A 24,813-nucleotide genomic window follows, 5' to 3' on the forward strand; every position below is an offset into this window, starting at 1 on the left:
CCCTCTCTCTCTGCCCCTCCACCACTCATGCTCTGTCTCTCTCTCTCTCTCTCTCAAAAATAAATAAACATTAAAAAATAAAAATAAAAAAACCATAATATGTTCCTGAAAATGTGTTTGAAAGTCAAATATTTATGAAAATTAATTAGTAGATACCTTACCATAAAGGTTTCTTCCCAAATAACTAAAAATATTATTCGGTCCTTAATTGCTCTATACTTTTAGACAACATCTCCAGATATACATTTCTAGCATTTTGTATATATTTCTTTAAAACAATTTTCTGTGAAACAAAAGAATATGCATTTGCCAGCTTAAGTTCCCATTGAGGCTAAAAAGGATTGCTTTTGAACAGTCTGGTGATTCTTGGCTTTATCTAAGTTGTATGGTTTGTTAGATATTCACATCTTTTCTCTAAAACAGTCCAATTAATTTTCTTATTTTCACACATCTTTATGAGATAGTTAAGGGCAGAATCCAGGATCATTGTAAAATGAGAGCAAAAACATGTAGACCTGAATCTTGGTGTAGAAGGCTGTACGACTACATGAGCTTAGGTAGAACCAATTCATCATGGTTCAGATATGCTGCATGAAAGGGGTCAGTATATAACTGCAAAAGTCCAGGCAACCTTTACATGGTCAAATATATCACCATCACTGACTGTGTATTCTTCCTACACATGTACGCTTATATGTGACATGTGTTTTTCTGTCGTTTCCTGCAAACTTTGGGGAGTGTATTCCTGCATGAAAGCAACCAATTTGCATTGGGCCTACCACATGCAAGACATCATGTTCAGTGTTGAGATATTTATCATACTGAGACAAGCTGTTAAAAGGTTATGCCCCTGCATGTTATTAATTAGCTCCAGGACATAACCTCTGAAGAATCCTCCCAGTAACGAGGGAAATTGAAAAGAGAAGCGGGGAGCTACATATTTGTAACCCTTGTGTAGAAGGCATATTTATAAATCTTGTATAGAAATGACCATTTTTGCCTTTGTTAATTATGATTTCTCATGCATCATAAACATTGGTAAACACTTGCTCTTTCATTCTAAGATTGACATTTTCATGGTTCTGAAGTAAGGAAATTATGCTTCAGTTTTGTTTTTAATGTTCCTTATTCATTTAAATGTTGTTCCTAGTAAGACATACTTTTTTCTAGCCCATATACGTCTCCATGAACACACAAGAACACATGCATACTTAAATATAAATAATGTTAGTTTTAAAGTTGTTTCTCTGGTGAAAATTGCTTGTGATATTATCTCACGTGTTGTGGAAGCACTCATTTGGCTTTTATCTTGACATTGTATTGTTCTAGCTTACGGTCCTTAGATATGAGCAGCAATGATATTCAATATCTACCGAGTCCTGCACACTGGAAATCTTTGAACTTAAGGGAACTCTTGTTCAGTTTTAATCAGATCAGCGTCTTGGACTTGAGCGAAAAAGCACATGTATGGTCAAGAGTAGAGAAACTGCATCTTGCTCATAATAAACTGAAAGAGGTAAGAGGTCATCCTATTTGTTTAAAATGATTGCCGATTTAATAATGTGCTTTTGTGATTTGAAAACATCACGGATTGGCCATTTTGAAATCTGTTTGATATTTCTTATCTTTGAATAACATCCAATCCTACCATGAAGTAAATGGGCATATTAGCGTAGGTTAACTTTCTTAAAAATCACTTTGTGTTCTAGTTTTGAAGAATTATATGGACATATATATTTAATTATGAATATGTGTAATGCTCTAAGTGTTTTATTTTTCACTAAATCTCTGATCTCATCACAGACTCACAGATACTCTATATTTCCCAAGTTGTTGCTGAGCCATACGCAGTATGTGTTTTTCAGCTGACTTTCCTATTTTCTTAAACTTGTGCGTGCCTCCATCATGCTGCCCTTTACCCCAGTGGGTCAGCCTTCTTTGCTTCACTCCATTGCCTCTGTTGTAAATCTAAAACTGATTTTTCCATTCATCCGAGAAAAAAAATATATTTTTGCCAACTTCAAGTTTTTTTGTGTATGAAAGCCAAAAAGAATTAAGTTCAGAAAAACTGTGGGGGCACCTGGGTGGCTCAGTCAAGTGTTCGACTTCAGTCCATGTCATTATCTCACGGTTCATGAGTTCAAACCCTGCATCGGGCTCTATGCTGAAAGCTCACAGCCTGGAGCTTGCTTCAGATTCTGTGTCTCCCTCTCTCTCTGCCCCTCTCCTGCTCACACTCTGTCTCTCTCTCAAAAATAAACATTAAAAAAAATTAAAAAGAAACTGTGAATATTTTTTGCTACTTGTTTTTTTTTTTTTTTAATTTTGTCAGCAAATCATTGTTTTCTGTTGTAAAAGTAATGCACACTGCTTAACAATTTGGAAGAGGAAAAAATAAAAAGACCTCCTACCAGGATACTACCTAAAGTGTAAACATTTAGTTATATTTTTAGAACATTATGTTGTATGTAAGTTTACAACTAGATCTTTATAGTTTTACTGAAGAACATAGTGTAAAGGAACAGACTGAAGTCACAGATGACTGGATTTAGATAAATACAAAAAACTTCTTTACTTTCAGTGTTGTGAGGAGGAGATGTTTACCAAGGGAGAATGGGTTTTTAAAGATTATAAATAAGTGATATATATTGTTTTGGGTAAGTCATTTATACTTGCATATATTTGTATTGACAACTATGACAGATTCTGCTGAGAGATTATTCAAGTTGCAGATAGGCTCTCTGAGCCTTTCTCATTTCCTAGTAAGCACCTTGTTTCTTGGCAACACACATTTCTTCCTTCCTACCAACAGATTTGCCCTTTTTTTTTTTTTTTTTTTTATCTCATTAAGATTCCTCCTGAGATTGGCTGTCTTGAAAACCTGACCTCCTTTGATGTCAGTTACAATCTGGAACTGAGATCCTTTCCTAATGAAATGGGGAAATTAAGCAAAATATGGGATCTTCCTTTGGATGAACTACGTCTTAATTTTGATTTTAAACATATAGGATGTAAAGCCAAAGACATCATAAGGTTAGATAATTTTATTTCCATTTTTAAAATTAAGTTTGCTTCAGATGTTTTTTAGTCTGTGACTTTGATGGATATAATAGTTATGATTTAGGAAATAATACATAGTACTGTTTCATGGGAATATGCTATGTGTCATTTGCCTTTTATTTAATAAATGGGTTCATTTGGTGCCACTGAAGAGCTTTTCATTTTCTCCTAGCCAAGCTGATGTGGAGAGAATGGCTTTCTCTTCTTATCCATGCTTTTCATTAGAAATGGACTCTAAAAGGAAATTATGGCTATTTGGTCTCTAGTTACAAATATATGTTCTAAAGAAATAGTGCAAAGTATAATGACTTCTCAAGCTGCATTTCATATAGTGAATTGTTACCATGTGTCTGTTGTATCTTAAAGCATTATAGATACTTAAATGATATAAAATTACTAACTTCAATTTTGCCTGAGGGTGAATAACCTACTAACCCTGGTCATTTTTGAAACCACCAAAGCTCTCCAGACATCACTGCTTGTGGTCTTCACACATTATGAACTTCAAATATCTTTGCTAATGGACTGTATCTTACTCTCTGTCACCACTTCAGTGTGTCAGTCTTACTATTGCCTACTTGTAAAGTTATTTAATCCCATTTCCATCAAATTACTCCTATCTATATTTATCTTGCAGGCTTCAGCTCATTTGTCACCTCTCTGTATCCATGACTTGACTATAATATCCAGCAGGGCAGGGACCATGGCTGCATTCACTCATAGTGTGATTCTTGTCACCTAACATAAAGCCTGGCATATAATTGATCACTGTTGAATTACCAGTGAACTACATACTTACTTAATTCTCTTATGCTTAAATTTTCTTAAATTACATTTAACTTTTTATCTTTTTATGAGGAAAGATTTGGTTTTCTGTTCCCCTAGACTTGATTTAATTTGCAAAGTAAGGCTTTGTCACTAGCTAAACTAAACATGACTACCTTTTATTCTACCTGATTGTTTCCCATGATTTTCTCTCCTGAAACTGGATAGATGTTCAAATTAAAATGGGTTCAATTCTTGGTAAACATTTAGCAGAACTACTTTTTAGGGTATTATGCTGTATGATGTAGCCACTATATCTACTTGTAAATGTGTTTAACATTTTGAGTAGAGGAGACTGGAGTACTTTAGAAATTGTAGGCATCATTTCCTTTTTTGAAGGATGACTTTTTCAAAGTGTGCTGACTTCTTACTAGACATTTGGGCCATGGATATTCTTGCTTATTGATAATAAAAACAGAGGGGCGCTTCGGTGGCTCAGTCGGTTGAACGTCCGACTTTGGCTCAGGTCATGATCTCGCAGTCGGTGAGTTCGAGCCCCACATCGGGCTCTGTGCTGTCAGCTCAGAGCCTGGAGCCTGTTTCAGATTCTGTGTCTCCCTCTCTCTCTGCCTCTCCCCCACTCATGCTCTGTCTCTTTCTGTCAAAAATATATAAACACTAAAAAAATTAAAAAACAAAAACAAAACAGCGTAAGTTGTATGTGAGAAAATGATTTCAATAATAACAGGCACAATATCTGATCTGTCAGGTTGTATTTTCTCAAGCATCGAATTAAATCATGAAAAGTAATGATGGCTTTTGTTCAGATCCTTGAGAATGTTGGTCAGAATCCTATTAGATTCTGGATCTAATGGATCAGTCAATATTCCCTAAAATTGACATATGACTTATTTTGCTCCTTTAATTTTAGTTCTTAATGTTTATTCATTTTTGAGAGACAGAGAGAGAGCACGAGCAGGGGAGGGGCAGAGAGAGAGGGAGACACAGTATCCGAAGCAGGCTCCAGGCTTTGAACTGTCAGCACAGAGCCCCACATGGGGCTCGAATTCATGGACCATGAGATCATGACCTGAGACTAGGTCGGACACTCAACCGACTGAGCCACCCAGGTGTCTCAGTTTTGCTCCTTTAATTTTAAACTGTGGCAACATTTCAACATAGTTAAAAATATGACTTTCTATATCCAACATATTTTTAAGAACATTTAAAATCTAGTATTAATTTAAAGGTGGTTTGCTTAGCTACCTACACCACTTCGAATTAGTTTCAATTATTTTTTTCATTAAGATTGTTAGAAAAAGCAACATATTATCTGCTGATAGTATAATAGTTTACATGTATTAATTTATAACATAACCAGTATGTTCTCAGTTTCCATTTGTACTATATATATGTATCTATGATATATATGAATGTATACATTATATATACAATATATAGTATATATACATACACACACACACACACACACACACACAGGCACATATAATATATCCAGTGAGACCTCACTATCAAAGTTTAGTATAACAGTATGCATATATACTCTATCTTCATTCTCTGTCATAGGGGCTTTGTAAAATTTTATACCTTGTAATTTTTAGGGTTTTATCTGTGTTATTTAAAGAAATTCATATATATATATATGTATACACATATATATGTACATATATATACACCCAATGCTAATTACTTCATAATTATTAGCATTCTAATTACTGTTGCAAACATATTTTGATTATTTCTGGTGATAGTGTAACAGGTCATTTTTTTGATAATGCTACCAGTCATTATCAACTACATTAACATCGCTCACAAAATATATGCACTAACAGTGTGTTGAAAGACATGTGCCCTTATTAGGTCCATGAGCTAAGCACTGTTTGGCACTATATTTTAGAACAGTCTGGTATTTTAAAAATTTCAACACCTAAGAATTCACCTATATCTTAAGTAACAGTGTTAAGCAGCTTATTATTTTACTTTTGTCTTTCAAATACCAGGTTTCTTCAGCAGCGGTTAAAAAAGGCTGTGCCCTATAACCGAATGAAACTTATGATTGTGGGAAATACTGGGAGTGGTAAAACCACCTTACTGCAGCAACTAACGAAAAGCAAGAAATCAGATCCTGGGGTGCAAAGCGCCACAGTTGGTATAGATGTGAAGGACTGGCCTATCCAAATAAGAGGCAAAGGGAAGAAAGACCTCATTCTAAATGTGTGGGATTTTGCAGGTATTTCTTTCACTAGAATATTTTATTCACATTTATCTTTTACTTAGGACAGGGATTTAAAAGCCGAGATTTTGTTCCAGTACTGCAACGAGACCTGGTGGATCCTACAGAATTATTCCAAAGCCATTTACTTCTAATTTTAACCTTTGCCACCAGGGTGAATTCCATGGAGGGACATGTTAGGAACCAATAGGAGCCAGCTAAAGCTTAAATACTTGATTTGGTAGCTGACATATATGCTGAAACTTGTCAATCCCTAGTAAAAACCCAGTATAGTCTTCTAAACATGGTCTGTTGGCTGTTTTCCTCTCTCTCTCTTTGTATGATAAATAGTGATATTATCACCTAAAACAATGGCTCCAATCTTTATTTAGGTCGTGAGGAATTCTACAGCACTCATCCTCACTTCATGACCCAGCGGGCCCTCTACCTGGCTGTCTATGACCTCAGCAAAGGTCAGGCTGAAGTCGATGCCATGAAGCCTTGGCTCTTCAATATAAAGGTGGTCTGTTCTAATCGTTTGAAAATAGAAAATAACATTTATTTTAATCGTTTGAAAATAGAAAATAACATTTATTTTTGTATGTGTAAGGTAATTTATTTTGGACAAACAGTTGCTTCAAACAGTCTCCTCACTTTTTTTTTTTTTAATTTTTTTTTTTTAATGTTTTATTTATTTTTGAGACAGAGAGAGACAGAGCATGAACAGGGGAGGGTCAGCGAGAGGGAGACACAGAATCTGAAACAGGCTCCAGGCTCTGAGCTGTCAGCACAGAGCCTGATGCGGGGCTCGAATTCACGGACCGCGAGATCATGACCTGAGCCGAAGTCGGCCGCCCAACCGACTGAGCCACCCAGGCGCCCCATCTCCTCACTTTTTAAAAATGAAGTTGGAAGCACTGAAATTTGGGGGCACCTGGCTGTCTCTGTTGGTTAAGCATCTGACTCTTGATTTCAGCTCAATGCTTGGGATTCTCTCTCTGCCCCTCCTCTGCTCATACTCTCTGTCTCCTCTCTCTCAAAATAAGTAAATAAACATTAAAAAAATTTAAAACTCGGAAGCACTAAAATTTTGAGTTGGGGACTTTTTAGTGTAATTAAGCTGTGACATGAAAATAGTGTGTTCCATATTGATGAATGTTAAAGATACTTAAAACCCTTTTAAGCTATAAAAATTGAAAATATATACATTATATATATATATACACACATATAATGGATATATATATATATATATACACATATAATGTGTATATATATATATAATGTTTTTGATCATTTTATTTCCTTTTTAAAAATTTTTTAATGTTTATTTCTGAGAGAGAGAGAGAGAGAGACAGAGAGAGAGAAAGTGAGGGAGGGGCAGAGAGAGAGGGAGACACAGCATCCAAAGCAGGCTCCAGGCTCTGAGTGATCAGCACAGAGCCCAATGCATGGCTCAAACTCACAAGCCGTGAGATCATGACGTGACCCAAAGCTGGATGCTTAACCAACTGAGCCACCCAGGCACCCCAATCACTTTATTTCTTAAATGAAGGACAAACCTCCCTAATTTAAAATAAACTACACTAAACAAAAGCAATCCATGAATCATTAGCTATGCCCTCATTGGCGATTTAGTAGGAAGTCCTTCAGATTTTACACTTTTAAATGGCACCCTATTAATATGCTCTTATATTTGGAATCTCTTTTTGTGATTTTTCCATTTTGTCCCTTGCTGTCATGCTATTCCTTAGCTATTCCTTGATGTAGTACTGGTTCTTAGAATTGAAATAAAGTAGGAGTGATGCTCTTTGAATGAAGCTTCAGTGGGCTCTTCTGTGAGTCAAGTCCTTAAAAAGGTGTGTCAGGACATTTTAGCAGATATTTTGGCCGCATACAAGCTCATTTGTAATTTTGGTAATTTTTTTTAACTTCCTTGTATTGGTCAGAATTAGCCCAAGTGAATAGTGGCAGTGATACTTTAGTGCCTTTTTTTCTTGTTCATGTAGACTACAAATTGGATGAGTTTAAAATGAATTCAGGAGATTGACTTTACAGATAAGGAGGAGAAAATATAAACCATATTATGTCACTTTGATATGGTCTTGCGTTTATTAAATGCTTATTTTGTTTAGAAGTCCAAAGTACACTTAGAGAATAACCCGTTTTAAGGCATAAAAGAAAAGAAAAACAGACCACTAGTCTTATACAGGCCACCTGAAAAAAATGATAAAAATTGGAATAAGAAGGGGCATAAAAATGACTTCAAAATTTCGTTAAGGTTACATTTTTTTCCCCTAGGTTTAAGGAAGGAAAGACAGTTGACATTTTCTTCTTCTTGACGTGTTTGAGTTTTTCATTTCCTTTCAACTGAATTTCATAAAAACTGAATGTGAATAGAACTGTAAGCAGTCTTGATTTTAAAACAAACACAAGAGTATTTTGTATCATTTCCTGTAGGCCCGTGCTTCTTCTTCCCCTGTGATTCTTGTTGGCACACATTTGGATGTTTCCGATGAAAAGCAGCGCAAAGCCTGCATAAGTAAAATCACCAAGGAACTGCTGAACAAGCGAGGGTTTCCTGCAATAAGAGATTACCACTTTGTGAATGCCACAGAGGAATCTGATGCTTTGGCAAAGCTTCGGAAAACCATCATAAATGAGAGTCTTAATTTCAAGGTAACGTGGTTAATGCCTATTGTGGGCTGGTGGGTAAATATAATTTATTAACTCTCATGCTACACAACTGCTTAGAAATGTCAGAAGTCTTGAGAAAGAACAACTATCTTAAAATTGTGGTTTTTTCATAGTTGTTAGCATTATTAAAGTGCTTTCAGTTTTAAAATTACTTATGCCATGTCTCATTTCAAATGCACAGAAATGAGAATAAACATCATTAGAGGATCCTGAAGGACAAACACTAAGAATGTCTGGGAGACTGAGAGAATATTTCTGAGAGAATCTGAGAACGTTTCTGATGCCCTTTTTCTCACTTTTTGTCGCGGTGATTCAAAGAATACACATGAATATTGGGATCTGGGGATCATCTTCCCTCTGTTGTTCTTTGTTGTTTCACTTGCTCTTTTCTTTCAGAGTTCCTGTTCTAGGTGCATTTTGATCTATGTGCTGTTCCTTTTGTCTCTTGTCACTGTGACGATACCCATTCCACCTTTTTATTCCCCCTCAGTATTGTGAGATGGCTCTTTGATGTGGTTGCCGAGGTCATGAATTTGATTTTCAACAATGCCTAAACAATTTTTAGTACATATAAACTGGGTTTTCCATTTTAGAAATTATGTTTTGATTTCCAAAGTTCTGGTAAGCCAAATGTAATTCATAGGGTTCATAAAGCACAAATAAGTTGGTTATCCAGGAGAAACGTTATTTTTAATACTTGCAGGAAAAAGAAATCTTTCTTGAGTTCTGCAGATACTATGGTATAAAATGCACTGAAAATTCCTCAGATAGTTCAATGTGACAAACACAATGGTGAATTTCATTGTTAGTCCCTGGTGGTGTCGTTCATTAGCACTAATGATCAAGGCCATGGCTTATAACTAGGGTCCTGTGTATCCTGGGCATTCCCAGCATAATTAATAGTGTCCTACTACATTCTCAAAAGCATTCCAATTTGGATGATAAATTACACAGTCACCCTGGTTATAATGTGTTGGCCAGTTAGCTTAGTTCTGTTCCATTTTCACAGATTATGCTCCTATCTAAAACCTAATGAGCCATTTATAAATGTGTTGGTCCTTGTGATGCCCAGGGGGAGAATTTGCATGTTTATATCTTTCAACACATTTGTCACCATCACTAAAAGGTTTTACCAATGGTGGGTCAGTAGTGGCATCTTATGTAAGAAGAATGATACATTATTTATTTGCAAATTTTCCTACTCTCTAATTGGACATAGGATTAGAAAGTATTGTGACTTGTAAGAAACGAATACACAAAATTCAGACATCCAATTAAATACTCTCTTTATGCAGGCGGTTTCCTTCTGAGACTGTACCTATACATACAGAACTTTGTTTTTACTTACTATGTTTTAATAGTTCCTATTTTCATCATTTATATTGGACCATATATCATATTTTTAAAAAGACTTCTTCAAGAATAAGTTTGTTTTGAAAAAGCCTGAATTTAGTTGCAACAAATAGATAAAGTATGGATAGTTTAGTTGAAGTATGGATAAACTGGTTGGTTCAGCTGGCTGGACTAGTACTGCTTTAGTGTAAAGCAATTTATCACTGTCCATCAACAGGACCTGTTTTCCTCCTGAGCTTATGACTGATCACTGAGGCTGATACAAGGAGGTAAAAGAAATGCTTTGAGAAATGGCCATATATTGCTATGGGTGTATATTGTTAATGGCTGCACCATTCTGGCATTTTGGTTTGAAAATCCATTTGATTGCTTTGTAGAATTCTGGCTTTTTCAGGATCACCCAGAATCAATTAGCCTGCCAGAACTAGAATATTCTTTCCTCCTTGAGATGCTTCAATTGTATTCAAATAGCAGCTTTGAATTTATTGGAGATCACTTTTTGCCCTCTCACTTGTTTTTCATTTTCTCCTTCTCTCTTGGCTCTTCTCTAATCTTTCCCTGTCTTGCCCTTATTAACACGTGCCTTTGCAGACTCTAAAATAAATTTTTTTATTGGCTGTTGGGGACCTCATAATCAAGCTAAAAGGAGAAGTAGGACAAAACAGAGTTCATTGCCAACATTGCCTCTTTCAATGTTTTAATAAAACTTTTAAATAAAAAGCTTTTAAATAAAGCTCCTTAAAGTTCTAGTTAGGAGTAGAAAAAGAGCAAGTTAAATTTGCATGTGTGTGTGATAAAACCCAATTTCTGTTTATAATAAGTTTAAGAAATTAAGTAGAAATTCTCAGGTAAAAAGAATATAGAAGAATATATACATGGGTTGAGAAATGGGGAGAGTTTGCCACCTGGTGGTTTTCAGAGGCATTTTAGTTACTGTTGTTTCAGTGGCATTTCTATTTAAAATTAGATTTTCCTGGAAAAAAGAAAAAATTGGAAAAGATGTTTTATCATAGAAACTATCATCTTAAAGCTATTCTTTAAAAGTTGTTATTTTGTATATGTAAGTAAGTAGACAATGATTGTATTGTAAATGTAACAGACCAAAAATCATCCTCTCATGTCAAAATTGTTGGCGTGTAGATGGTTTATTATTTTCCTAAATTTAAAAGTCCATGAAAAAGTATTTCTTGGGTGAGGAGATTTCGTGTCTCCTCCTGGGGAGACATGGAATATACACATATCAGGTACATTTTGCAAATAACAAGCACAAAATTTAATGTTTTACTTTGGGGCATGGATATTTTCATCTAATAAATAAGACCCCAAAGCTCTTGTAATACTTCCTGACTTATTATGGTAGCATATCTATTGCATATATGTTTAATGTCTTAGAAAATAAAAAATCCTTTCTTTATGATTAGTGATTTATCCTGGAGTATATCATGGATTTTTTGGGGTAGTTAGATAAATATTTCCATACTATTTTGTTTGATAGTTATTTCTAAATTGGCTTCTGTGTTTATATTTTTTCTTATTTTAGTATCATTTTATTTATCCTTCACAGCTTAAATAGTTTTACATCACACTTGAATAATATATCACTTTCTGAACAACTATTAGCACTGAATTTACCAGCCACCTTCAGGCAGATGAATAAAATGGATTTTTACAGCTTGTCATTTGTAATTACACAGATCCGAGATCAGCCTGTCGTTGGGCAGCTGATTCCAGACTGCTATGTAGAACTTGAGAAAATCATTTTATCGGAACGTAAAAATGTGCCAATTGAATTTCCTGTAATCGACCGGAAACGATTATTACAACTCGTAAAAGAAAATCAGCTACAGTTGGATGAAAATGAGCTTCCTCATGCGGTTCACTTCCTAAATGAATCAGGTTAGTATGTTTGTTACATATTTTTTCAAAACTCCACTGTAGTCATTGTAAAAATGTATCTGAACCTTGTATAGAATTTGCATTCAAAATTTAACAGAATTCTTTGACCACTGACTTTTTCCTTTTGAAAGGTCATCATGTGCAATGACATTGAATCATATGTCATGCCATAGGAAAAAAACATTTAGGAAACCATCTAAGGGCAGTGGTGGGAAAAGTATCCGAGTAGGAGTTAAAACATGTGGGTTCTAGAAATTGACTTAACTATTGAGGAGCTTTGGGACCCCAAACACAAGCCATATCCTTTCATGGTATCAATTGAATTTACTGTGTGGAAGTTATTTATATACTCTAAAGGGTAAGTATTATTGGGATGGTCTAACTGGGCACTTAGAGAATCAGTGGTTACCTGAGACAGTAAACCTATTGAATGGCAGATCTTGCCTGTTGCATCACTCATTGTCAGCATGGTCTCACAGATAAAGATGCTTATAGTGGCGTCTGTGCTGTTTGTGTACTTGATCAGTATAACCCTGCTAAAAACGTGTGAGTTAATTTGTAGTACTAGGGTAAGTGACTGCAAAGCTGCTTTTAATCCCTAGAGTCTGTTGTATGAAAAATTACCTTCACATGGATTATAATCTGTTCCTTTCCCTCCATTATTCTTAAACTAGTAGCTTTCTGCAATATCCTATGTTTCTTAACTATATTTGAAAATAAGATGGCTTGTAGAATATGTTTAGAAAGCCGAAACATTTTGTGAACTTTTGATTATTTGTAAATATATGAAAGACAGTGCATGCAATTATCTCAAATATGTTTATATATGATCATTTTATGTAGTTCCAAAAATACTTTCTAATACTTGGACTTTAGGGATTGGAAACTGGGATGCTCAGGTTCTAGCCTCAGCTCTTCCGCCAACAGTGCTGAGGTTTCCTCATCTGTAAAATGAGGAGGTTGGACTAGATTCTCTCCAAAGTCCCTTGATAATTGTATCTTCTAGATTCCATGTTTCACTGTTTGATTTTTACTACAGGGGTCCTTCTTCATTTTCAAGACCCAGCGCTGCAGTTAAGTGACTTATATTTTGTGGAACCCAAGTGGCTTTGTAAAGTCATGGCACAGGTTGGTATTTTGTATTTTTGTGGCATAAGGGCAATGACTGAAGAGAGGAACAAGTGACACCCAGAGAACTGAGCATTATAGAGTTTGTATTCAGTTAAAGTAGAAAATCCTATAAATGGAGACTACTGTAGAGCAGTTCATGTGGAAGACTGCATAAAGAAGAGCTTCATGGAAGAAGGGAAAATGTCTGAGAGTTCACTTTAATGTCTTTGTTTCCAACTTGTGAACAGATGTTGTACCACTCTGTTCCACAGTGCTTTTCTAGATCCTTATGACACTTTAGTTTGGTTATTGATATAGTCAGTTGAATGGAAGCTTTGTGAAAATCCTTGGGGCAAATATACGTAAGAAAATTGAGTCTATGGATGTAAAACCTTTAACTGGACAACATGGAGGGGAGTTTTGACTCTTGAGTGGATTATAAGCTGTAAACGTTTATTGTTTTGAAAACTTTGGATGGTGGTGGTTATGGCTGTTTTTTCTCCATTTATATTTCACATGGAAAGATTTTTTCTTCTACCAGTGATAATTACCAATGAGATTATCTTAATTAGTTAGCATAACGCATCTCTACAGGTTTGCCACAGAAAGCCATTCAATCAGAACGTACTAGCTCAGAGTTTCTCAATGTCGGCAATATTGACATTTTGGGCCAGATAATTATTTGTTGTGCATTATAGGATGATAGCAGCATATTTAGTCTCTACCCTCTAGGTGCCAGTAGTACTGACCCAATATGACAAGCATAAATGTGTCCAGAGATCGCCAAACATCGGTGGGGGTGCAGAATCACCCTGGTTGAGAACAGCTCATCTAGCTTAATCATGAACTGAAGAGAGCTTGGGGAGGCCGTCTCCAGCACATGTATTCACTGGCAACTATTTTGAGTGTGGGCATAATTTAGAGTTTTGCATGTGACTCCCTGAGACCCTAAAATGATTCTATCTGTTTACATTAGAATCATCTCTTCTAATTAAACCATAATAGTCATTAAATTCTCTCAGATAATTTTGAATGATAGTTCCTAAATTTTATCTAAAGAAAAAAAAGGCAGGTAGTTTGAAGAGGGAACTCATTTTGGCCTAAATCCTATATCATGGACCTTGAGAGCATATTGAAATGTATTGCAATTGGTAATTGTAATGTGACAGTAATACCTATTTTGGGAGATATTTTTTAAGTAGATTTTCATCCCTCTGAACATATGCCCTGGAAAGTGTGTTTCCACTCATCTGCTAAATGAGAATGGAGCTGGTAACGTTGACTGGTCCGGAGCACAAGCTCTGTAGTCAGCATGACCCGTGTTCAAATCTCTTCTGTATCCATCCCAACACTGTGACATTTCTTAATATTTTAAGCCTTTGTTTCTTCACTTGTAAAATAAGGATAATAACAATATTATCTTCTACATTGCTTCCCTAATTCAGTGTAAGCGAGAAGTAACTGTTAGCTAATCTTATGTTTGACCTATTTAGTAATTTAAGGATATTATTTTAGGTAATAAAATTTTTTTTCAAAATTGTAAAGATGTATCCATGTAGTTTTAGAATGTGTGTCAGGTATGGGGCTAAATAAAACATGTGTAGGTGGGTGCCAAGGGAGTTTTTTAAATTTTTTTTTTATTTTTTAAATGTTTATTTATTCTTAAGAGAGAGAGAGAGAGACAGAGCATGAGCGGGGGAGGGGCAGAGAAAGAGGGAGACACAGAATCTGAAGCAGGCTTCAGGCTTTGAGCTGTCAGCACAGAGCCTGACATGGGGCTGGAACTCACGAGCCATGAGATCATGACCTGAGCCGAAGTTGGATGCTTAACCTACTGGGCCACCCAGGAGCCCCAGATATAGCAAAGGGAGTTTTAAATATACCCTGAAGATTTTATTGTCCTGTGTGCCACACTATATCAGAAAATGACTAAACTCTATATAGTCAAGGAAAGGCTAAAGTTGCCCCCCAAAATGATGTGTTTCCCTGTGAATTGGGAATAGTTAAAGTTGTACAGATGTGGGTAGTATTAGGGTGTGCGTATCTTCTTCAGTAGAATAAAGAAGCAATTTGTTTCAGAATCACCATCTTCTAACAAAAGCAGCCTTCCACTATTACCACAATAAAATCCCTGAAGATTCATAGAGTGATTAAGTTGAAACTCTTATCAGCATAGTTTTACTATAAACATGATAATTTAAGTGAAAATTAAGTCAATAGTTTGAACAGTCCAAAGTTATATTGAGAGATAGATCTAAAGAGCCAGTATGATATTAACTTGAATTTTTTAATAATTTTATAAGTACTATATTTTTATTTATGCTAATATATTAAAATATAATGTCATTTTCACGAACACTTGAAGAGAATGAAAGCTATAAATAATCAAATGAAAACAAGAATGACTTATCTGATACCCATCAACAAAAATAAATAGGGGTATTCACCTCCGTGAATCATCAAAGGAAGGGCAGAAATAATTTCATGGTGCAAAAGCTCTAATGAGCCTCCTACCCTCTCTGTGACCCAGACTATTAGGTCACTAAACTTATTAAAGACATTTCCATCACTGCACAGAGAAGTTTACAAAATTCATTTAAATGTATGATAAAAGAAATATGAAATACACTTATTGAGTTAATCAGCTGGAACATTAAAAAGCTTGCATGGCAATTTAATCTTGATAAAAACTTGGGTGAGGAATCTGGAAAATTCTCTTTTTTGCATAAGTGCATAAGTTAGCATTGTAAGTTACTAGGATGAAGGAATATTAGGTCTTTGAAAGGTGATAAAATTAAGGCAGTGTTTTAGTTTTTTATTGCTATGAAACAAGATACCCCAAAACTTGAGTAAGCAAGTAAACTTAAGGTAAAACATCAACACTTTATTGTTTCTCACTTTTCTGTGGATTGACTGTGCTCAGCTGGGTGGTTCTGCTCCACATGGCATTGGCAAGGGTCATTCACTTGGCTTCCTTCATTGAGCGAGGCTAGAAAGTCTAAAAATGCCACACTCACATTTTTGGTATGTTGGTCTTCCTCTGTGTGGCCCCTCATATGACCAGTACTCACAAAGTTTAGGCCCAGAACTGGTAAAATATCAGTTCTGCTACTAGTGACCAGAGTAACCACAAAACCCGTCCAGATCCAAGAGGAGGAGAATGGATGGATTTAATTTCTCAAAGGATTGAACACCATGCACGTAGAAGATGAGAAGATACTGGTGTCTATATTTGTAAACTATCTACTACAAACAGTGGCAGCACACCATAGATCTACTAAAAAATCAAGCACAAACCACCTATTTTAAAATCAATGTGTCTAAATAAAATAAATTAGAATAGTATATAATAATGGCTAACATACAAGGGGTTAGTTATGTGCTAATTTAAACATTTTCTCTTGTAATTCTCAGAACAGCTATTTTAATGGTACTATACTAGTCCCCATTTTGAAGATGAAGAAATTGATGGACAGAGAGGTTAAATAATTTATCCAAAGTTACATATTCAGGAAGAAGTATTAGGATTTCAAACCAAGTAGTTTGACTCCAGTGTCTAAAAAACTAACCCCAGGATAAAATGCTCCAAACTTCATTTTACCCGAATTTACTCATCCAACAATATTGACTTGACAACTACAATGTTCCTGATATTGTTCTGCAGGGAACAAGTTTCCTGCATTCATGAAGCTGACATTCAAGTTGAAGGAAACAACCAACAACTAAACTCTTACAGCGTCAGATGGTAGAGTGCTGTAAAGCAAATATAAAATATGGTTAGGGATAGAGAGTGAGTTGTGAGACAAGGAAACTTTAAGAATGCCAGAACAGGGGCGCGTGGGTGGCTCAGTCGGTTAAGTGCCAACTGCAATGTATTCTTTAATGACCCATTATATATTGTCATTAGACACCATTATGTTCAGTCAGTCATGCATTCATTGATTCAATAAACATTATATGTATCAAATAGAGAAATAGAGATGAGTGAGACAAGTCCCTGGGCCCAAGGATTTTGCAATCTAGTGTTTCACCCAACTGCATGATAATGTTCATAATGTTTGCTCCTATTTAAGTAGCCCTTGAACGTTACAGATCTACCAAAGAAATTAAGCACAAACCTCTTTTAAAAATTAGTTTGGCTAAATGAAATGTGATTTCATTTCATTCATCAAGGAATATGTGGATAGTAATGGCTGACATATGAGGGCATACTATATGCTAAAAATTGTCATATGCACTTTGCATGCCTTACGTATGTTATCTTATTTCAGTGTTCTGGCAATCTAAGAAGCAGTCACTGTTATTATCTCATTTAAATTGTGGCTTAAGGAAGTTATATACCTTTCTCAAGGTAACAGAGATGGTAGTAGAGCCTGGATATGGCCTGGGTTCTTCTGAATTTATACTTTTAACTCATGATGATAATCAAAGCTCAAAGTATGATCTCTACACTAGAGTCATCTGAGTTTCTTGTTAAACAGATTCTCAAGCTTTATCCCAGACCTATTTCCGACTGAGTGGAGTCCAGCAAAATTCTGTAGTTGCTTTGTTTGAGGACCACAAAACTGTACTGTACTGCCTCTCTTCCCATTGATAGAAACCATTTCCTATTATATAAACATAAAGTAACATTTCTGTGGCAAACCTGTAGTGAGAACAGTCTGGAAGATAATTTCCCTATGAATGTATCATTGATGAGACTATAATAAGGATGAGGGGTGTTGGATTGATCTGTTAATTGGATCTAGGAAAGCTTAAGATTCGTTGATTTCAGAGGATATCTATAACTTCTGATCTGAATTTGCTCCCTTAATTTAATAAATTTTCTGTGGAGGAATGGTTGTCCCACTGGGCTTCTAGTAAAGAAATGAGGTCCCATGTTGTACTTGACAATGTTAAAATTGTTCTGATCATTTTCACTGAGCAAAGAGATACAAAATGCTTTAAATTCAGAACTTTTCAGAAAATAAATTGGAGCGATTATTTACAAGTTTAAATCTTTCAGATTTTGACAGTGAAAGTGGAAGGCTATCCAAAACATCCTAAGGGAATCATTTCACGCAGAGATGTGGAAAAATTTCTTTCAAAGAAAAAGAGGTTTCCAAAGAACTACATGTCACAGTACTTTAAACTCCTAGAAAAATTCCAGATTGCCCTGCCAATAGGAGAAGAATATTTGCTGGTTCCAAGCAGGTAAACCTAAACTTAAAATTTCAATTACCTTGTGGAAACTCACCATCTGTTATGTATTTTAATTGTCAAAATAACTTTTGTTTATGATAAATGTACTAATTTTATTTTGCTTCTGGTGTATACATTCTACTGAAGTATAACATTTACTTTTAATGAAAACACTGCATTTGACATTTTAAAGATACAGTGAAACTTGTTTTATGTATATAATTAGTTTGGTTTATCACTGCTTAAATTACTTAAAGGTAAATAGTGATTATTCTGTGTGTGTTCATGTGTGTTCTTACATGGCATTGAGAGATTTATATTAGACAGGTTCTGGGAAGATACTGAGTTTTCACCAGAAGAATTTATGGCAATGAATTTTCAGTGGGAGCGGCAACACAGTGGAGGCCTTGGTTCTAACCTTTTATTATAGAAGGTTGCTTTATATGTTATTAGTAGGAAATGTTATAAGGTATGTGATGTTGAAAAGTGTAAATTGCATTGATTGCTACATGATATCCAATTCCAAAAATACATATATACTTTTTTTCTAGGACTTGCATTTTTTAAGTTTTATATAATCGCTTCAAACTTGTCTCTGCATGACTAATTGTAATTATTTATTAGTTTAAAGAGGATTACTGAAAAAATTTCACGCATCTGAGCATGCATTTGAATTGATTAAATAGCCATTGAATTTTTTGAAGAAGAAAGGACATGTAGCAAAAAAACATTATAAAAAAGTGCAATAAGCTAGAATATTTATTCTTCAACTCATTGATTCTCAAGTTGTAAAGCACTTTGGTTAACATGGTTGGGTGTATTATGAAGCTGTATAATGCTGATGTCCTTTTCTTTTTAGTTTGTCTGACCACAGGCCTGTGATAGAGCTCCCTCATTGTGAGAACTCTGAAATTATCATTCGACTATATGAAATGCCTTATTTTCCAATGGGATTTTGGTCAAGGTTAATCAATCGATTACTTGAAATTTCACCTTACATGCTTTCAGGAAGAGGTATGTATTTAATGAAGACTTAATATTTGAGAAATTAGGGGGAAAGCATATTAAAATTAATATGTCATTTTCAGAGTTTATTTGTAAGGCCACTGAAAATCAGAAAAGAAGCTCAAAAGACTTCAGAGTAGCCAAGATAAAGACAGATAGGCTCATATAAGTTCATGTGGTTTGTCAAAAAGGAAATTTTTGCATTTACATTGCATTAAAATGAAACATTCAGGAAGTTTTTATTGTAGCCTGGCCAACAACCTCCTTTTAAAAGTTGTAAGAATTTACTTATGATTCTTTATCTTCTATTAATATACATATTAAACTACTTAACATCATGAACCTGAAATCCCTCTTAGCTTACCTACTGGGCATTTTGTTTATTTCATTGCAAAATTAAGGATAAAATACTTAATTTCATGTATAATAGTTACAGATGAGGACTTGTGTCATTAATGATTCCAATACTTTGTTTCAAACAAATATAGTTCTATTAGTCAAATGTGGTATGTGCAGTGATTTTTCTGTCCCTTTAATTTATGGAATAGTTAATGATTAATAGATTCATTTGGGTCCATTTAAACTTCTTTCAGAACGAGCACTTCGCCCAAACAGAATGTATTGGCGACAAGGCATCTACTTGAATTGGTCTCCTGAAGCTTATTGTCTGGTAGGATCTGAAGTCTTAGACCATCACCCAGAGAGTTTCTTAAAAATTACAGTTCCTTCGTGTAGAAAAGGTAAGGAAATTAATTCAACTTTGAATTGTACCACTAAAGAAATCTAAACTTTTCTTTTTATACTTACAGATCCTCTTTTCTAGCTTTGCAACATGAGGTTCGGGTAGGGTGTTAATGAGATCTTTTTTGGATTATGTAGGCTGTATTCTTTTGGGCCAAGTTGTGGACCACATCGATTCTCTCATGGAAGAATGGTTTCCTGGATTACTGGAAATTGATATCTGTGGTGAAGGAGAAACTCTGTTGAAGAAATGGGCATTATATAGTTTTAATGATGGTGAAGAGCATCAAAAAATCTTGCTTGATGACTTGATGAAGAAAGCAGAAGAAGGTAGTGTTGATACAATTTCACATGTTTTTAAGTGATCCTTTTAGTATTTGTGGAATTTTGTAATGAATGTAAAAATAATTCTTACCTCTAAGGTATGAGTTAGCGGATACTGCATTCAATTATGGAGATAGTGGAGAAAGGTGGATTGTATTTGTTACCAAAAAGACCTTTGTGTTCTAGATTCAGAAGATTTTTGGTTTGAGAGTTTGAATACTGGCTCATTGAGCAAAATAATCTCATCTGTGAAATGGGAATACTAAAACCTACCTTATAGAATTGTTAATGAGGATTAAAATAGACGATGCATGCTTCCATAATTTGGCTATTGTAGATAATGCTGCAGTAAACATGGGGGTGCATATATCTTTTCAAAACAGTGTTTTTATTTTCTTTGGGTAAATATCAATAGAATCACATGGTAATTCTATTTTTAACTTTTTGAGGAACCTCCATACTGTTGTCCTCAGTGGCTGCACCAATTGGTATTCCTACCAACATCACTTGAGGGTTCCTTTAATTTCACATCCCTGCCAACACTTGGTATTTCTTGTTTTTGATTGTAGTCATTCTGACAGGTGTAAGGTGATAACTCATTGTGGTTTTGATTTGCATTTCCCTGATGACTAGTGATGTTGAGCAACCTAAGTGTCCATCTGTAGATGTTTTTGTAAAGAAGATGTGGTGTGTACACACACACACACACACACACACACACACACACACACAGGAATATTACTCAGCCATAAAAAGAATGAAATCTTGCCATTTGCAACAACATGGATGAACCTAGAGAGTATAATGCTAAGTGAAATAAGTCAGACAGAGAGAGACAAATACCATATGATTTCACTCATATGTGGAACTTAAAAAATAGAACAAATGAACAAACAAAGAAAAAAAAAGGAGACACAAAAACCCCAGATGCTTGCATACAGAGAACAAACCAGTGGTTCCCAGAAGGCAGGTGGGTTGTGGGATGGGTGAAATAGGTAAAGGGAATTAAGAGTACACTTATCATGATGAGCACTGAGAAATGTCAAGAATTTTTGAATCATTATATTATATGCCTGAGACTAATATAACACTTTATATTAATTATACTTGCATAAAAAATAAAATAGATGATACATAGAAATAACTTACAACTTGTTAACCATATAATAAGTGCCCCCATGAAGGTGGTTAAGAGAATAGATAGGTATTAATTAAACCTTTAAAACTTTCTCAGATTTTCTAGAGAAAAATAGGATTGGTAAGATAACCTAAGAGAGTGATTAGAAATTGTAGGAAATGTGATTTTTTTTGTAAGTCAAAAGCACACATTTACATTCATCCTTCAAAGTCTGCTTGTAATAAATGTTTTATGTACTTCTCAGGAGACCTTCTAGTCAATCCAGAGCAACCAAGGCTCACCATTCCTATATCTCAAATTGCTCCTGACTTAATTTTGGCTGACCTGCCTAGAAATATTATGTTGAATAATGATGAATTGGAATTTGAACAAGCTCCAGAATTCCTCTTAGGTAACTGTTTTTGTTGGTTTGAGAATAAAAACTAGGATATAATTTTTCCTTATAATCTAGAATATATTCAAATATAATTATATTATCATAGGTTTTAGTGTCTTCATATATTTGTTATAATGGAATGATATAATGTTATCGTTATAATGTATAATGTTATCATTATAGTGATATAATGACTAATGTTATAATTGGAATGATATATTTTAAAGTAACGTGTCACATAAAGAATTTGATTTGCACACATTCTAATAGACTAGGTTTGAGATAAGAATGGGGCTACAATAAAAGCACACATTTGTGAAATATATCCTTGCATTTGCTTTAAGTCCCAGAAATGGGGGAGGGAGATAAGGAGATTTTCAGTTGTGTAATGCAGTCATTTTTCAGTCTCAGACAGAATAAGTAAAGGAAGAACACCTCTAGGTACTCATAGTAGCAGTTTTGTACCTTAGGATGACAGGCATGAATTTTCATAAAAATATTCATAAAACAATTTGGGATTAAAAATTCAGAAGCATTAATTTGGTGACATACTCAAGTTCTAAGCCTTCTTGAGAGTCATTGGGAACTGTGAAGAGCACTGATTTAATGTAAACTATTTGAGGACAATTCTGGCTTTACTTTGTAGAATATTGGTTGTTGTCTGTGTATACACTTCATTTTAATAAAATTTCCACAGAGAATGCCTGAAATATGTCAATACATTAAAACTATTAACAGAGAATGTCTAAAATTTGGGACATGACATGTAAAGGTAAATAAACTGCTTGGTACCTTTGTTCTTTACATAGAGAATTTTAGAATGAATATTTTGGAACTCTGGAAATGAATATATTAGTAGTAGTGGGTTAACACCAAATGCTGAATAGTCAATGCTAAATCCTAGATCTTAACCAACACCAGACTTGACCTGTGATTCAAAGGGTGCAGGTAAATACCACACATACATATTCTTTCTCTGAAGGAGTCTCAAGCCATCAGACAAAGCTCCCCAAAATATCTTTTATTAGTGCATTAAGATGAGTTTCATATATAGGACCCTTTGCACAGCATATGTAGAAATGCTCACAAAGTTCGTTTTGAAGCACCTGTGGGATTTTTTTTTTGTTTTAATGATATAATTGACATACAGCACTGTAGAAGTTTAAGGTATACAGCAAATGATTTGACTTTACATATATCATGAAATGACTACCACAATGAATTTAGTTAGAATTGGTCATCCCATTTAGATGCAAAATAAAAGAAAAAGAAACAAATATATTTTTTTTATTTGTGTTGAGGTCTCATAGATTAACTAACTCTCTTAACAACTTTCAACATGTTGTCATGCTGGACATTCCATCCCCAGTATTTTTTTATCTTATAACTGGAAGTTTGTACCTTTTGACCACCTTCAAAAACACCTGTGGTCTGTATTTCATTAATTACACAGCAAGTAAAGTGCTTATATAAGTACTCCTCATTCTCTAGTCTCATGCCCCATAGACCCATAAATTTCATGTTCATTCACAATCTAGATCAGGGTTTCTCAGACTCTGCACTGTTGCCATTTTAGACTGAATAATTCTTTGTCATGGGGGCAGTCCTGTGCATCGTAGAATGTTTAGTAGCATCTTTGGCCTCTACTTACTAGATGTTAATGGTATCTCCTCACCTCCCCCTCCCCAGGTGTGACAATCAAAAATATCTCTAGACATTGAAAAACATAGGGGGTAGGGGTAGGGGAGCAACATCACCCTAGTTGGGAATCACTGATGTAAATAAATGGGATATATCCTTCCAAAAACATTTTATGGGGCACCTGAGTGACTCAGTTAAGCGTCCCACTTTGGCTCAGGTCGTGATCTCACAGTTCGTGAGGTTGAGTCCCACTTTGGGCTCTGTGCTGACAGCATGGAGCCTCTGCCTCGATCCTCTGTGTCCCTCTCTCACTGCCCTTTCCTCGCTTGCTCTTGTGCTCTCTCTCAAAAATAAACATTAAAAAATATTAAAAAAATAAAAACATTTTATAATCAGAGACTCCCTATTCATTATTTGTAGTATGCTAGGGTAATATGATAGAGGTCATTCATTTCCATTTTCCTTGTAGGATGGGAGTGAATTTCAAGCCTTCAGTTGACATTTTCCTTCTGACATAGCAGTTCCTATACGACACTTCTTAATAGATTTGTGTATATTAATAGACTTGTTTTATGAATATATTTTTAATGTGCATTGTTTCTGAACATATAATATATGCTTACATATACTTATCATAGAGATTAAAATACGCAATTAATACAAATACAAAATATTTTAAAAATGTAAAATATCTAAGCTTCCCATAGATGCATAATTTCACCACTTAGACATAAGAGGTCTCAACATGGTTCTATTTCTTTGTAGATTTTTCTGAGTTCATTCACTTATGTCGATCAAGTGCTTATATTTCAAAGCACTGTATGAGAACCACAAATATTGTACAAAGGCTATACTGTATGTCAGTGAAGAGTAATAGCCCATGGAACTGATCATGGTTGATTTCTCAGGCCTTGCTATCTCAGTATGTATTGTACTTTATAGACTTGATAAACACTACAGAGTTGAGATGAAGGAGCAGCGGAGCTCTTTAAGTAACTGTATAACAAGGGCATGGAAGCCTGAAGATACCAAGCATGATGAGGAGATTTTGGCTCTTTCAGTTTTCCAGGACAGTTGTTCTCAACCCTGGCTGGTTGGTCATTACTATCACCTAGGGAATTAAAAGAAAATCCTAATGACCAGTAACTCCTGTGATTAATTAGGTCAGAATCTTTGAGGGTGGACTCAGACATTGGTATTTTTAGAAGCTCCTCAGGTATCTCCTGCAGCCCAGACCCAGAGAACTACTGGGCTGGAGCCTAGGGAATGAGCAGTAGGGCAGGAAGAGAGCCT

The 24,813-nt window shown here is 35.0% G+C and overlaps 1 protein-coding gene across 2 annotated transcripts in view; it reads left to right on the forward strand.

The window, feature by feature from the left end:
* LRRK2 (leucine rich repeat kinase 2) overlaps window positions 1-24,813 on the forward strand; it is a 136,234-nt gene that overhangs the window by 71,485 nt on the left and 39,936 nt on the right. For both annotated transcript variants that reach the window (XM_049625291.1, XM_049625292.1), the window contains 12 exons: window positions 1,330-1,516; window positions 2,852-3,033; window positions 5,847-6,076; window positions 6,451-6,578; window positions 8,519-8,737; window positions 11,803-12,004; window positions 13,044-13,132; window positions 18,120-18,307; window positions 19,155-19,309; window positions 19,894-20,040; window positions 20,180-20,371; window positions 21,748-21,894. In XM_049625291.1, coding sequence (XP_049481248.1) covers window positions 1,330-1,516; window positions 2,852-3,033; window positions 5,847-6,076; window positions 6,451-6,578; window positions 8,519-8,737; window positions 11,803-12,004; window positions 13,044-13,132; window positions 18,120-18,307; window positions 19,155-19,309; window positions 19,894-20,040; window positions 20,180-20,371; window positions 21,748-21,894 — 2,066 coding nt within the window. The remainder of the gene's footprint in view (window positions 1-1,329; window positions 1,517-2,851; window positions 3,034-5,846; window positions 6,077-6,450; window positions 6,579-8,518; window positions 8,738-11,802; window positions 12,005-13,043; window positions 13,133-18,119; window positions 18,308-19,154; window positions 19,310-19,893; window positions 20,041-20,179; window positions 20,372-21,747; window positions 21,895-24,813) is intronic.

Source organism: Panthera uncia, chromosome B4, assembly GCF_023721935.1.
Source record: "Panthera uncia isolate 11264 chromosome B4, Puncia_PCG_1.0, whole genome shotgun sequence".
NCBI classification, from domain to species: Eukaryota; Metazoa; Chordata; class Mammalia; order Carnivora; family Felidae; genus Panthera; species Panthera uncia.